This window comes from Brachycentrus maculatus, unplaced genomic scaffold (genome assembly GCF_059751285.1).
Source record: "Brachycentrus maculatus isolate JH-2025_06_01 unplaced genomic scaffold, ASM5975128v1 h1tg000419l, whole genome shotgun sequence".
NCBI classification, from domain to species: Eukaryota; Metazoa; Arthropoda; class Insecta; order Trichoptera; family Brachycentridae; genus Brachycentrus; species Brachycentrus maculatus.
In genome coordinates this window covers 451,324-465,171 of record NW_028281167.1, presented here as the reverse complement: position 1 = coordinate 465,171, position 13,848 = coordinate 451,324, and the positions used below count along the sequence as shown (strand labels likewise).

The following is a 13,848-nucleotide window of genomic DNA, read 5'->3' as shown; positions in this document are numbered from 1 at the left end:
ATAACCTAACTATGAGTATTTTTCAATGTTTTAGAATTAGTACATAAATCCTGATGATGACAAGGTTCTTGTCGAAACAGGTTGGAAAAAGTGTACCAATAAAAAATGGACAAACAAAGTTGTTTTATTTTATAAAGTTTATGAAATGTGTCACAAAGTATCTGCGAAAAAATTTCAAGAAATAATACTATGATAAGTTTACATTTGGGCCCATATGGACCCCGTGGGCGTTGGAGGGATTTCGATGGCCTGGGCAGTTAAGAGTTAAGACTTTAAATATAAATACGCAATATTATCTTATTATCCGGAAAATATGGCACCTTTTTATTAATCTTATAATGAAGATGAAATAGTTTATAACTTCATATAGATTTTGAGAGAAGGGTGAATGTAGGGAGTAGAATAAATGGTACATTGAATAGAGTGACTGCAAGCAAAAATATATCCACGGAAGATTAACTGACAGTTCACAATGGAGTGCTAATATCGACACTGATGTATGGAAGCAAAACACGGAATCGGCAAAAGAAAGAAGAAAACAGAGCGAACGCCGTTGAAATGGTTTCCCTCAGACGAATGAGTAGAAAATACATATCGTAGTCATACAGGAGAAAGTGACCAAGTGCATTTGTTTACAAAAACGTGATCGTTGACTATTTGATATCTTACTAGCTTTAATATTGCCCTGAAAAAATCCCAAAGTGATTTTAAACTCGGAAGTATAATATATTGACTTGTTGAAAATGAAAAACTGCATTGATGTTCATTATCTTGCCAACCAAAAGTGACTCAAATGGCCCTCGTGAACATTTTACGTTTTGTAAGTTGGTCACTTTCTCCTGTATGACTACGATATACAACATAATTAAAAATGAAGATAATTTTACATTGAATGATTTAAGCGACCACTTATACACTTGTAATATAAATTATACACTCTACCCATGATTGACAACCACTATGATAGAACGTAATCCATATAAATACACAAACTTCCATATTTTTCATCACCTACGTTGAAATATCAATATAAATACTGTACTTTGTAAGTGGATATAACCTAGACATGTGAATAAACGTTTGCACATATTTAAAATATTGAGAATAAAATAACTGGTTAAAATGTGAGATTAATAATAGTTGTTATATCGAGTCGAAAAATTTATCACTGCATAATTAGACGCGCTCCGTTAACTTATTAAGTTTCATTAATTGATCTGGTAGTCACTTTCTCGTAATATCTTTCCATTTAAATTTTACTTGGTAAATACCACTATTTCATAAAATCTACGTTGTTTGATTATCTATGTGAAATTATATATTTTTTTATCTAAACCATTATTCCGCAAAGTGTGTGCCGCGGCACACAGGTGTGGTACCGTGGTGATTAGTTGCGTGCCGCGGAAAAAGGTCTAATTTTGTGAAAATAACACATTGCTCCAAATTTCGATTGCCTGTACCTACTTAGTTAAGTAATCTCATTTTTCGCATTAAACATAATATATTATTTTTTGACATCTCATCAAAGATGAAGAAGAATATGGAAGTCTGGGTGTGTGTCATGTGTGTGATTATAATCCAGGATTCGGATCTCACATACTAATATAAGAGTTTCTGCTTAATAAAAAGCTTCTTTACATCTCACCAATAGATGTCTCTAGTGAAGTTCTAGTGATTCAAGAAATAGGTTTCTAAATTGGTTCATATATATGGAACTTCCAAGAATTTGAGTAGTGTGGTTGTCAATAATGGGTAGAATTGGTGAATGTTACATGTGTGTAAAGTGATCACTTAAACCAGCCTATGACGGTCGTCAGCCCCGTAAATGCCCAGACTTCCATATTCTTCTTCATCTTTGATGAGATGTCAAAAAATAATATGAAAATAACTCCTATAATTGGAGATAATCCAGATTTTGTGAACAAGTATTTGGACACACTCAAAATGTTGTAAACATAATATGTTAAATATGTTGCCATAATATGGTAAATATGCACCTCTGAAATTTCTTAATTTGGTAGGTGTGCCTTGAATAGAAAAAAATTGCGGAACACTGATCTAAATGATGCGGAATGCATCGATACACGTGTCACAATAGATTTTTAGAAATAGTGGTATTTACCAAGTAAAATTTTAACTAAACACAATTTTATTTTATTTATTATCTTACTTTAGATTATACATAGAGACAAAAACTGTTTAGTGTGTATAAAAATAAACTAATAATTCTGAATCTTCCCAACATACCATCACGTACTCATCATAAAACTGTTTTATATGTATATTATTTCCAAGCAACAACCGAACCCCAACCTTATAAGTCAAATACACTCACATATTTTAATCAAATGTAAGTACCTACAGTAAAATCTTTATATAACGGACCTGTATTTAACGAACTTCGGATTTAACGGATAAAAAAATTGGTTTGTAAATGTTATACATATTTTTATAATTTTGGAGAGTTGATTATAAAAAACACAGCAAACTTCAAATGTGCAAACAAATCTTGATTACTTTTTCACAGCAGTATTACCGAAAGCAAGGGCAAAAAAATATCCGATATAATTTATGTGAAAAAATTGGGCGCAAACAGACATGTTACCTCTCCGGTGGTCTCCAGTGAAATGAATCCTGTGTTTGCGAATATCCCCTTAAATATGAGGAATATTAATAACGTATTTATTGATTTGGCGTTTAATTTGTAGAACTCCATTTTAATTTATGTATTAATTTTTAAATCAAATACAGATTTTTTGAGTCTACTAAGTTGTATTTTATTAAAAAAACACATCAAAACGAATTTTGTGACAATTGTGACGCCAAGTTATGGCATTTTCAAAGCATTCGTTTGAAAATGCTATAACTGGCGAAACAATTGTCACAATATTTTTTTTGTTTTTTCATAAATATTAATAATAGTTTAAGACATTTCTCGGCGCCAGTAGGTACTGACATCAGTAGCTGGCTCGATGTAACCCAACCTAACAGCACTCAAGTCATTAAAAAATGTACTTATAATTTGACACATAATTGTGTATATTCGCGTGGCCATTCCAATTGCAGAAAGTGTCACGGTTGAGTCACGATTATACTGAGATCTCTATAAATACGAATGTTTTATGTACCTAAGTAAACTATAAGAGCCACGTAACGATTGCCAATAATTAATTGATTTTTTTCTAAATCTGCAAGTCATGCGTTTCTGCGAAAATTAAAACTAATTGGAAAACCACTGCTCGTACATACATCTGTTATGTAAACACTATATCTTATTATAGGCAGTGATGGAGTTACGTATACGCTAAATAAGATCTAGCTTATGTCGCAAAATTAATAACCATAAAATTATTCTCACTATTTTTTTTCATTAAAATTTTGCCGCTAAAATATCAACTCATCAGTAAATTCTACACTATATGTTTCACATATTGATCAATTGACAGTGGTTACGATCCCTCAGACGAATGTGTGGCAAAAAGATGTTTGATAGATGTTCGAATGATGAAAGAATGCTAGGTTGAGATAAGCACTATCGACAAAATTGAGAGAGGTGTGTTGAGATGGTTTGGACATGTGGAACGTATGAGTGAGGAAAGAACGGTTAAACAAATTTATGAGGCGAATATAGTTGGAAAAAGAAGCAGCCGAAGACCGAAGCAAACTTGGCACAATCAGGTATGTCAAATACTTGAAAGCGCCCGGGTCAGGAGTGGTAATTATCGTCGGGTATGTATGAGGTGATGCATGAATGTAGAAGAGGCAAAGAATGTTTGCAAACAGCTAAATATCGCTCTCTCCTTTCAACAACGTCATGAATCAAAAATTGACAATTTTCAGCTGTGCATGTTTTCGGAATGCCCAGAAAATGTACTATATCCCAGCAAAAGAGGCTTATTTTTAATTTAATATTTACCCCCTACTGGGCAGAAAATGATGTTTTTGCATTTTGAAGAAATGGTATTGTTTAATTATTTTTTAAAATAAACTAAATATATTTCAAATGGAGCAAAAACCTTCAGGTTTTACCTAAAAAGTTCTGTTGCACAGTAAAAAGTTCAATAAGTGGCTTGATATTTACTTTTAATACATTGTGTTATATTTTTTTCTTTTTCTTTTCTTTTCTCCTGAAAAATCAATTTTTTTTTAAATTATGATATTGTTGAAAGGAGTGATTGATATGGTATACTTATAACGTTTTGATCAATATCACTAGTCTGTTTTTGATTAGTTGGAATATACTGCTTTGTAGCAATCAGCCCGCTAATGTACTCATTTCTTTTCTGTACATAAAGTTCAAATAATATATATATATATACATATATATATATATATATATATATATATATATATATATATATATATATATATATATATATATATATATATATATATATATATATATATATATATATATTTTATTTATTTAATAAAGTTACATTTTTAAGTACAACATAATACGATTTCTGAACATTTATACATATGGCAAACTTATAGTTTTAGATTCGCTGTGCATCTCTAAAAAAGAGACTGAGCTCTTGTGCTTGGAGAGGGACTTAGACTAAAGGTTTAATGCTTTATATAATAAAATAAATAAAATATTATAAAGTGACTGCCGACACGATTGATAAGATGGTTGAATATCCCTGGCCGAGGGTACCTGACGTGTGATAATAAGAAGGAACACTTCCATATTTCTATAATCTCCCCAGAAAGGGGGGGCCGTGCCAATAAAAGTTACTGTGGAATTTTTCATATGAAGCTCCAAAGGCGGAGTTCGGATTCCACACATTCCCGCGGTGCCGCCCTATTATGTGCCAAATGGTGACTACTGACGTCACAATACCATAAAATACCTTATGGTTTCCCACAAAGAACTATTATACAGGGAATGTGAAAGGATGAAATGGCTTCGGGTCTTGCAATACAGTCAAATAATAATATTTTTTAAATTTATATTTATATCTCAATGGATATTAAGGCATTTTTATCCGCCTCCGTGGTGTAATGGTTAGCGTATTTAGCTACCGAGTTGGATTCCCAGGGGAGTTAAAATAAATATTAGTGATTTTACACTCTAATATTTATTTAATATTACCCTGGACTGGTCCCTGAAGCGTAGGAGTGATAAAGGTAACACTGCATCAATATGATGCAGTGCCCAATGCATCATTGGGTGCAGATAAGGGTTAGAAAAAGAAGATGATATTAAGGCCCAGTATTAGTTAAGTCGCAACATAATTTTCTCTAATTCCTGGTAACATTTTACGTAATTTATATTTTTCTTAAAACACAGTTTTTGCATTGAAAAACTAAGTTTTACTTCGAAATAATTATATGGTTTTCAAAAAAAAAGAGTTATTGAAAGATAAGGAGTTATAAAAAATTCTAAAAATATTTTTTCTTTGTAAATTCTAAAAACAGAAAAATATCCAATACACATTCTTTAAAAAAACGGACATGGAAATGCGTAATACGTCTTAGGCAATTGGCCGGCGAATGAGTTCAGTCTTCGTGAATATTCCTTTTAAAGCGATAAATTTTACATACGGATACAAGTGGTTATTACACAAGTGTTTCATTTTTAAAATAATTGTCAAATATTAAATAAAATTTACAAAATCATATTTCGTTTGACCAGTGTAAATTCTGAAAAATACACATTTTATTCCCGACTCAATAATCACAAACCGTTTTCCGGGTGTACACTTTAAATGTACACATATCGCTCACTCCTTTCAACAACGTCATAAATCAAAAATTGTAAATTTTCAGTTGTGCATGTTTTCGGAATGCCCAAAAATGTACTGTATCCCAGCAAAAGCGGCAAATTTTTAATTTAATGTTATGAATATTGAAAGCATTAACTTTGTGGATCATATTGATATATAGATTTATATTATCCACTGACACTTCGTGATGGAATTGCATTTTTAATTTATTATTAGATTAAAACCAATATTTTTAGCTTTTCCACTTTTTTATTTGACCAGCGACCGGGTTTCGTCGTTACCGACATCATCAGACTGGTGGTGTCGGTAACGACGACGATGATCCAGTCTGATGATGTCGGTAACGACGAAACCCGGTCGCTGGTCAAATAAAAAAGTGGAAAAGCTAAAAATATTGGTTTTAATCTAATAATAAATTAATATTGATATATTATTTCGAGAAATAAAAATACTTTGTGTTCTGATCCATGTGAGTGGATCAGAACACAAAGTATTTTTATTTCTCGAATAATATTTTAATTTAATATTTACCCGCTACAGGGCAGAAAGTGTTGTTTTTGCATTTTTAAGAAAAGGTATTGTTTATTTTTTTTTTTTAAATACTAAATATTTTTCAAATGGAGAGAAAACATTCAGGTTTCACTTAAAAAGATCTGTTATGTAGTAAAAAGTTCAATAAGTGGCTTGATATTTATTTTTAATACATTTCATTATATTTTTAAACTTTAAAAACGATCTCCGGAAAAATCAAGTTTCTTGATATATGACGTTGTTGAAAGAGTGAGCGATATTACTAATTACAATTTATGAAGCCAATGGAAATATACCATAAATTCCCTCCTAGTTACATTGGCTTCTGTGAGGCGGCAATAGAATGCTACGCTTGGCTATGAGTCACCCCCTCCCTTCGGCGGTTTCAGTAATTCAGCACTCGACCACTTGGCAAATGTTTCAGTGCAGTGCTTTTTACACCTATTACCTCAGCCACTTGCTCGGCCCTGTATAACTACTGTACCCACTGTATCAAATCAGGACCGGATTCATTAAAAAAAACATAACTTTAAAGAAAGCGTATTTTATGTATTTACATGCGAAATTTATAAGTATTTTAAATTCCGGACCCATTTTTAGCTAGGTATCATTTTTTGCGTTATTCATTATTTACGCAAATATTTCCATTTCATATTATTTCTGTGAGCTTGAGCGGCTCATTATTAGAAATAGGTATAATGTATGGAAGCGAAACATGGAACTGGCAAAGGAAGGATGAAAGCAGAGTGAATGCTGTTGAAATGCGCTCCCTCAGACGAATGTGTGGAAAATCATTGTATGACAGAATTAAAAACGAAGATATAAGAAAGGAATGTAAGGCTGAACGAGGAATAATTGAAAAGATTAGAAAGAGCTCCTTGCGGTGGTATGGACATGTGGAGCGAATGGATAGCGAGAGAATGACTAAGAAAATATATGTGGCGAATGTGAGAGGGAAAACAGAACGTGGACGACCGAAAAAGACTTGGCACGATCAGATCAATCAGAACCTAAAATCTAGCGGTGTCAAAAGTCTGCGTAATCGGAGGGCATGTATGACTAGATGTATGGATGTGAAGGAGGCGAGGAGTGTATGTCAGGGCAGAAGAGTGTGGCGTTCCATCCTCTCTGCCTACCCCTGCGGGGAAATGGCGTGATGGTAGTAGTAGTAGTAGTAGTAGGTATCAAATTGGGGCAGAGTGGGTTCGAACCGAGAAACTGACTTGAAGAGACCGCGACACTAACCACGGGACCACAACCCGACACGTATGTACATGGCGAGAGAAGAAGAAAACGTTACAGATGCTATGTGTGAACTCAAAATCTCTATTTGTGCCAGAAAAATATTGAGAATATCTCTAAACGCATGTCTGCTGTATTTTGTTTGTTTAAAAAAAATTAAAACAACAAACAGAAAAATGGGGATGATCCCCAAAAGATTGAATGATCTAATCAAGAAAAAAAACATGAAAAAACACACTTCTTTTGATTAAATAATGTTTTGTCAGAATGATTAAAGAAAACACTTGTTTTTTACCACTTGAGTTTTATTATAGACTACATGTTTCAGAAGTTAAACTTCCATCATTCAGGTCTGTATATTAACTGTTATTATCAGTTATTATACAGACCTGAATGATGGAAGTTTAGCTTCTGAAACATGTAGTCTATAATAAAACTCAAGTGGTAAAAAACAAGTGTTTTCTTTAATCATTGTAACATGTCTTACCACAAAGTTAATGCCGAAACAATAAATAAAATATGTTTTGTCAGTATCATTTTTTCGACTACCCTCGCACTTGTATTATTATGTTAATAAATTAAAGTAAAAATTAGTTTTCATTTATCATTCCGTCATTTCAGTGAATTTGCTTCATAAAAATAGTATTTTCTTTACTGAAAATTATTTCAATATTAAACCAGTATGGATTGTGCTTATATTCTGTTAAAAGATCACAAAGATTGTCAGAATGAAAGGATAAATAGAATCAAAGCTATTTGATGCTTTTAAAGACCCCTGCGTATATCTACGGTTATGGGAATATTTGAAGATATCTGTATCACGAATCGATACATCTAAAGAAATATTGGTACTAATAGAGTAGTGAACCGTGACGAGAGTCCTTTATGACCCAAAAATGTCAGCCAAGCTTCAGGTAAAAGTCTACCTAACAATTATCAAACCCACACTCCTTTATGGCTCCAAATGATGGACGATGTATAACACATACTACTAGAAACTCCTGAAATGCGAATGCTTAGATCATCAGCTGGAGTGTCCCTTACAGATAAAATGAGTTCATGCATTCGTGAAAGCCTGGGTGTAAGTGATATCAATAGTAAGGTAGAAGAAGGGCAATTGAGATGATATGCGCACATAGGACGCAGAGAACATATTGTAAATCAGAAGATCGCTATGGATCTTTCTCGAAAGACATCTAGAAGAAGTCTAAAAAAATCATGGATGCTACAGAAAGATAACATGATTCGAAGGCATGACCTAGGTGACGTTGTATATGATAGAAGGACCTACAATTTGAGGACAAGAAGAGCTGATCCGTATAGTTTACAAAGACGATAAGTTGGGATAGAGCAAGGAAAAATAATTAATATTTACCAAGTAAAACTTAAATAATAATAAATATAAAAAAATCGGAAATTCGATCCTGGTTTAGGCGTATTTCTGTGGTTTCGTAGTCCCAAGGGCCAGTGTTTAGAGTTAAACATTCTAGCAACTTTTCTCAATAATAATTGGTCTGAAACGGCAATATTTCCGGCCAGAGAAGTGCTGAGTGGACTTTGGTATACGCCATTAACGTTGTTGCCATAATTACGTTATTTTTTCAAGTTTCAAGGGTCGACCATTTTCCAATCCGCTTCGCGATGACTTGGCTAGAGGAGAGGGAAAATGAAAAGTATTACTTGGGAGTTATTGCAACTTAAAGGTAAATTCCGATCGCAAACTTCGAAAGTTAGAATCAATAATACCGTTATTGTTAAGGCCCAATATACGATAAATCGAAACATATTTTTTTTTATCCAGGTAACATTTGACATAATTGATTTTTTACTTAAAATACCGTTTTTGTGTTGAAAAAATAAGTTCATCTTAAAAATAAATATATAGTTTTGAAAAGAAAAGAGTTATTGAAATGAAACGAGTTAAAAAAATTATAATAATATTTTTTCAATATATTTTCATATAAAGTCGAATTGCAATATTTGTTGGTATATTTTTTTATTTATTGAACACACGTCTAGCCCTCAGCGCGGCCGAACGCGTTGTGATTTAAACGCCCGAGATCTAGGCCTGAATAGACTTCGTTTATTTCGAATTAAACTTTTCGTTCTCCGATTTATATTAAGGAGTTTAAAAAATTGTACAATATTTTATCAATATATGTGGAATTGTTTAATTGGCTTTTTTTTAACGTAACTATTTTTGTTAATGTAATGTAATGTTTATTATTGTTAATGTAACTATTGTTTATTTTATCATTTTTTATATGTAAAGCTGTACAATTCCCGACCAAATAAAATAAAAAAAATAAAATATAAATACTTTGAAAAAAAGTCTAATTCCGACATATATTTTTTTAAATTATGCGCAAATATTCGACCGGTTTCTAGCGCTGCCGATCGCATACCGATTGCGAGTTCCCTTAAAGAGTTTTGAGCTGATTTTCGAGTATGGAATCAAGAATCTCATAAGCCGATCGCCTCCAAGACGGATCGATGGGTCTAAGAGAATCCGTGTCAGGTTTAGAGTCCAGCTAAGTCCACTTGACCACCCCTGAAGGCAAACAGTATAATGTTTGCCGTAACTAACAGGCAACAGCTAGAAGTGCGCTGGGAGAAGGCAGGCCGCGGTGGAGCTGCTAGTAGTCGGACCGTGGACTCCATTAGCGTTGCGCAAGTTAACAAGACACACTTTGTTTAAACAAATAAAGATATTTTAGTGTAAACACTCCTCTTTATATGTCCAATAGAAAACTTCAATGTTCTGCAACTATATATGAAAGTATTATAAAGTAAACCGCGCAGTGGCGGCCCGCGGCGCTTGGAGTAGGTACCATCTTTTAATACGAGTGTACGTTCATTTTTTTTGTAAATTAAAAGCATTGATAAATTTGTGGTATGGTAATAAAACACTCTCCTTATCATTCATTGTTAATTCAATTACTTAGAACATGATATACGTTCAATTAATTTGCTTCCCACGAGAAGAACAAACTTTAAACAGAGTTGCTATTTTTATCGTTCATCTAAATTGGTTAACGATGAATATTAGGATTTTGATATGTTCAACTCGGCATTATTGGCGCTGTGATCGCCTACATTGTAACTCGACATTTATATCGTGGTGTGTCCCTAGTTTAGTACAATTTGTCTTTGACTTGTGCTTTGGTCTTTTCTTTTTCCCCTTTTCCTCCTTCCCGTCCTTCTTCCAGGTACTTTCACAAATTCACAAATGTGGAATTTCATAACTGCGATAGTACAAATACTTATTTTGTGTTAGTCATTTATGAGAATGACTTGATTGATGTTACTATTCTGTAAAATCCCTGAATAAAAAATAATAAAAAATAAGCCACATTTTCGTTAGAACTTGACATCAAGGGTTTTCTACATTAAAGTTGACCGAGTTAATGCAACTGTATCCCTCTACATCATAAAATACTACGCATTGCATGGACCGAGTGCACAAACGCCACGTGGTAAGCAATCCAGAAAAAAATTATAGTTATACGTCCAATATGTTTTGCAAGGCGTCGAATTTGATTTGTAAGACGTCCAATTTGAAGGTAAAAACCTGTATTTTCGACTTTTTGGAAGTGGAATATTTTCGAAGTAGTGGAGTTTTAGCTTTTGAAATACCACACGCCACTGGAGACGAAATGCTATTTGATTTGAACAAATAACCGTGGTACATCTGCGGCCATGAAACTTTGTTTTTATAAAAGTGTTTAAATAGCCATACATTACTGTAGTTTGTGGGCACTTGCTTGGATTTACCGGCTATACTAATATGTATCTACTGAGCAGGCGTGGGCACCCCGCAACCTAGGTGGTCACATCACTTACCTACTAAGTACCTACTTAGAATAATATATCCTAATTTCAATTCAATTCATATTTATCGAAAAAAGATTCCATTCATACTTTGAATTCTAATTTTAATGCTTAAATTTTTTCTTGACCATTGAAAACTTTTAAATGTAAATTCACAGTAAAATTGAGATACAATTTCGCAACTTAGTTTTAAAAAATGCTTAGCAAGAGCAGATCTGTCAGGAAGCCTAGATGCTTCTGTATCAGATCTGGGCATGCGGTGGGACAGCTTTCAATATAGATAATAATGGCAAGGTAAAGGGGGCCACTCACTCGGCTGGTGCATGTCGTCCTTGTAGTGGGGGCGCGGCTGGGGGGCGCTGCCCGGGGGGCCCGCGTACAGGAGGCCGAGCTCGCGAGCCTCGCTCTCCTCCTGAGCCTGCTGCCTGCGGAGCGCCACCTGTGTCGGGCACATAAACTGCATCCTGTAATTACATTCCTACAGCCAGACGACGACGATTTGCCCATCGGAAAAAAGTACCCACAAAATCTGAATCAAAAGTAACCACTTAATGCTTTCGATAGAGTAGTGTTCGTGGATGACGCATGTGTCGTATCGCGCCAACACGAGCACTGCTCGCATGGATTGGCTCGTTCGCGTTACATAAGATAAACATCTGAACTGAACTCGCCAGTTGCCTTGACGCTTTTTATTGAAAATTTACGGAAATTCTTCGATAAATTACAAAAAATTACGTATTCTTTTTTTACTGTTATTTTTAATGCGAGTAAAGTTTTTTTTTGTTGCTTTTATTGAATTATTTTTTTTAATTCAAGTTTGTTTTTTTATACTGGACAATTATTAGTAGGTACTCTTTAAATAAAACATAAAGAATCTGACATTTTTTTGTAAAAAAAAACGAGCATTGTTAATTGTGATTTATGTGCTTTGCTGGGGGTGTTTTCTTGTGGTATATTAGTAATTCTTAAATGTATACATAAGGGTTGTTATTATTAATTCTTAAATGCATACATAAGAGTACAATTGTTTGCCGGTCATAATTTGCAATTTGTTGAATATTTCCTCTATGGGAGTCCGTCTTGGAACATTAAGTTTTTTTTTCATTAATGCATTACTCGTTCCACCCCAACCAATATTCCCATGCTTTAGAATAAATAGACCAAGCATTTTATTTTCAATCAGTTATTTTATTTTATTTTTATTTCTTCGGAAATTATACAGCTTTACATATAAAAAATGATATAATAAACATTACATTACATTAACAAAAATAGTTACGTTCAAAAAAAGCCAATTAAACAATTCCACATTTATGTTATAATAACTATTAAAAAACATTCAGAGATTTAAAAAAAAGTTTTGCCAATAACAGGTGAGGTGTCAATAACTCCACGGTTTACCAGACCTTTTTTAACACGTTGATTGCCGACCTGAAAAGCTGGATTTCAGAAGATGGTTAAATTATTATTTTTCTTTAAACTTGTTTATATTTTTTTAATGTGCTAATGTAGCGTTATAAAATATGTCTTTAGTTTTAATATTTTCAATTCAATTTATTTATTTATAATTAACATACACATTACAAACTTAAATTTAAATCGTATACATTAACAAAAATAGAAAATAAGTAAGGATACTATTGCCAAAGGTGTAAAAGAATCCCGCTTCGGAAAACTCCTGTAGACAAATGGAAAAGATCAATATCCAATGAGATATTGTTCAACATAGCGGTAGCTCTTCCTACAGGCATAACCATCGGCAGGTTGATCCTGTGTATAGGAATGTGAAACAATGTATGTCGACGCTGTCTTAGGTAACTATCGAGAACATACAGACTAATGTTCCGGATAATTTCAGGATTATCGATCATACCCCGTAACAATCGATAAAAATACGTAATCAAATACACATAATATTATCGAAGTAGGTTTAACATTGTGTAAATATTTATTACGCGGTAATGCGTGATCGCCCATCGGCTGACGGGCCGGATCACGCGTACACGCGTGACCGACAATCAACGTGTTAATGAGATTTTATTGAGGATACTGTATCCGATGTAAGCCAATTTGAAAACAGGTTAAGTTCAAACCTGAGCGGCCATGACTCGCTGTCTCTCTGCGATGAGGGTACACTTGGCGCATACACAGTCCCTCCATCGGCAGTAGCGTTTGTGTCCCTTAAGGGCTGATACCACCCCGTGGTTTCTGCAGCGAGCGCATTTTGGAGTCCTCTGAAAAAAAAACAAAATAAGCTTCTTTTATCTCACCAATAGATGTCTCCAGTAAAATTCTAGTGATTCAAGTACAATGTTTCGAAATTGGTTCATATACGAGTATATAGAACTTCCAAGCATTTTAGTAGTATGGTAGTCAATCATGGGTAGAATTAGTGAATGTTACGCGTGTGTAAAGTGATCACTTGAACTAGCCTATGACGGTCGTTAATGCCCAGACAACCATATTCTTCTTCATCTATGATGAGATGTCAAAAAATAAGCTTAATGAAAAT

At 33.6% G+C, this 13,848-nt stretch overlaps 1 protein-coding gene across 1 annotated transcript in view; it reads right to left on the bottom strand.

Moving 5' to 3' along the window:
- The window catches only part of LOC148302750 (doublesex- and mab-3-related transcription factor A2-like), a 40,709-nt gene extending 27,266 nt beyond the window's left edge, over nt 1-13,443 (bottom strand). The window contains exons 1-2 of the mRNA XM_088271068.1: nt 13,430-13,443; nt 11,649-11,793 (exon numbers count right to left, since the gene is read on the bottom strand). Coding sequence (XP_088127194.1) covers nt 11,649-11,793; nt 13,430-13,441 — 157 coding nt within the window. The 5' untranslated portion in view covers nt 13,442-13,443. The remainder of the gene's footprint in view (nt 1-11,648; nt 11,794-13,429) is intronic.
- Nucleotides 13,444-13,848: the final 405 nt, after the last annotated feature.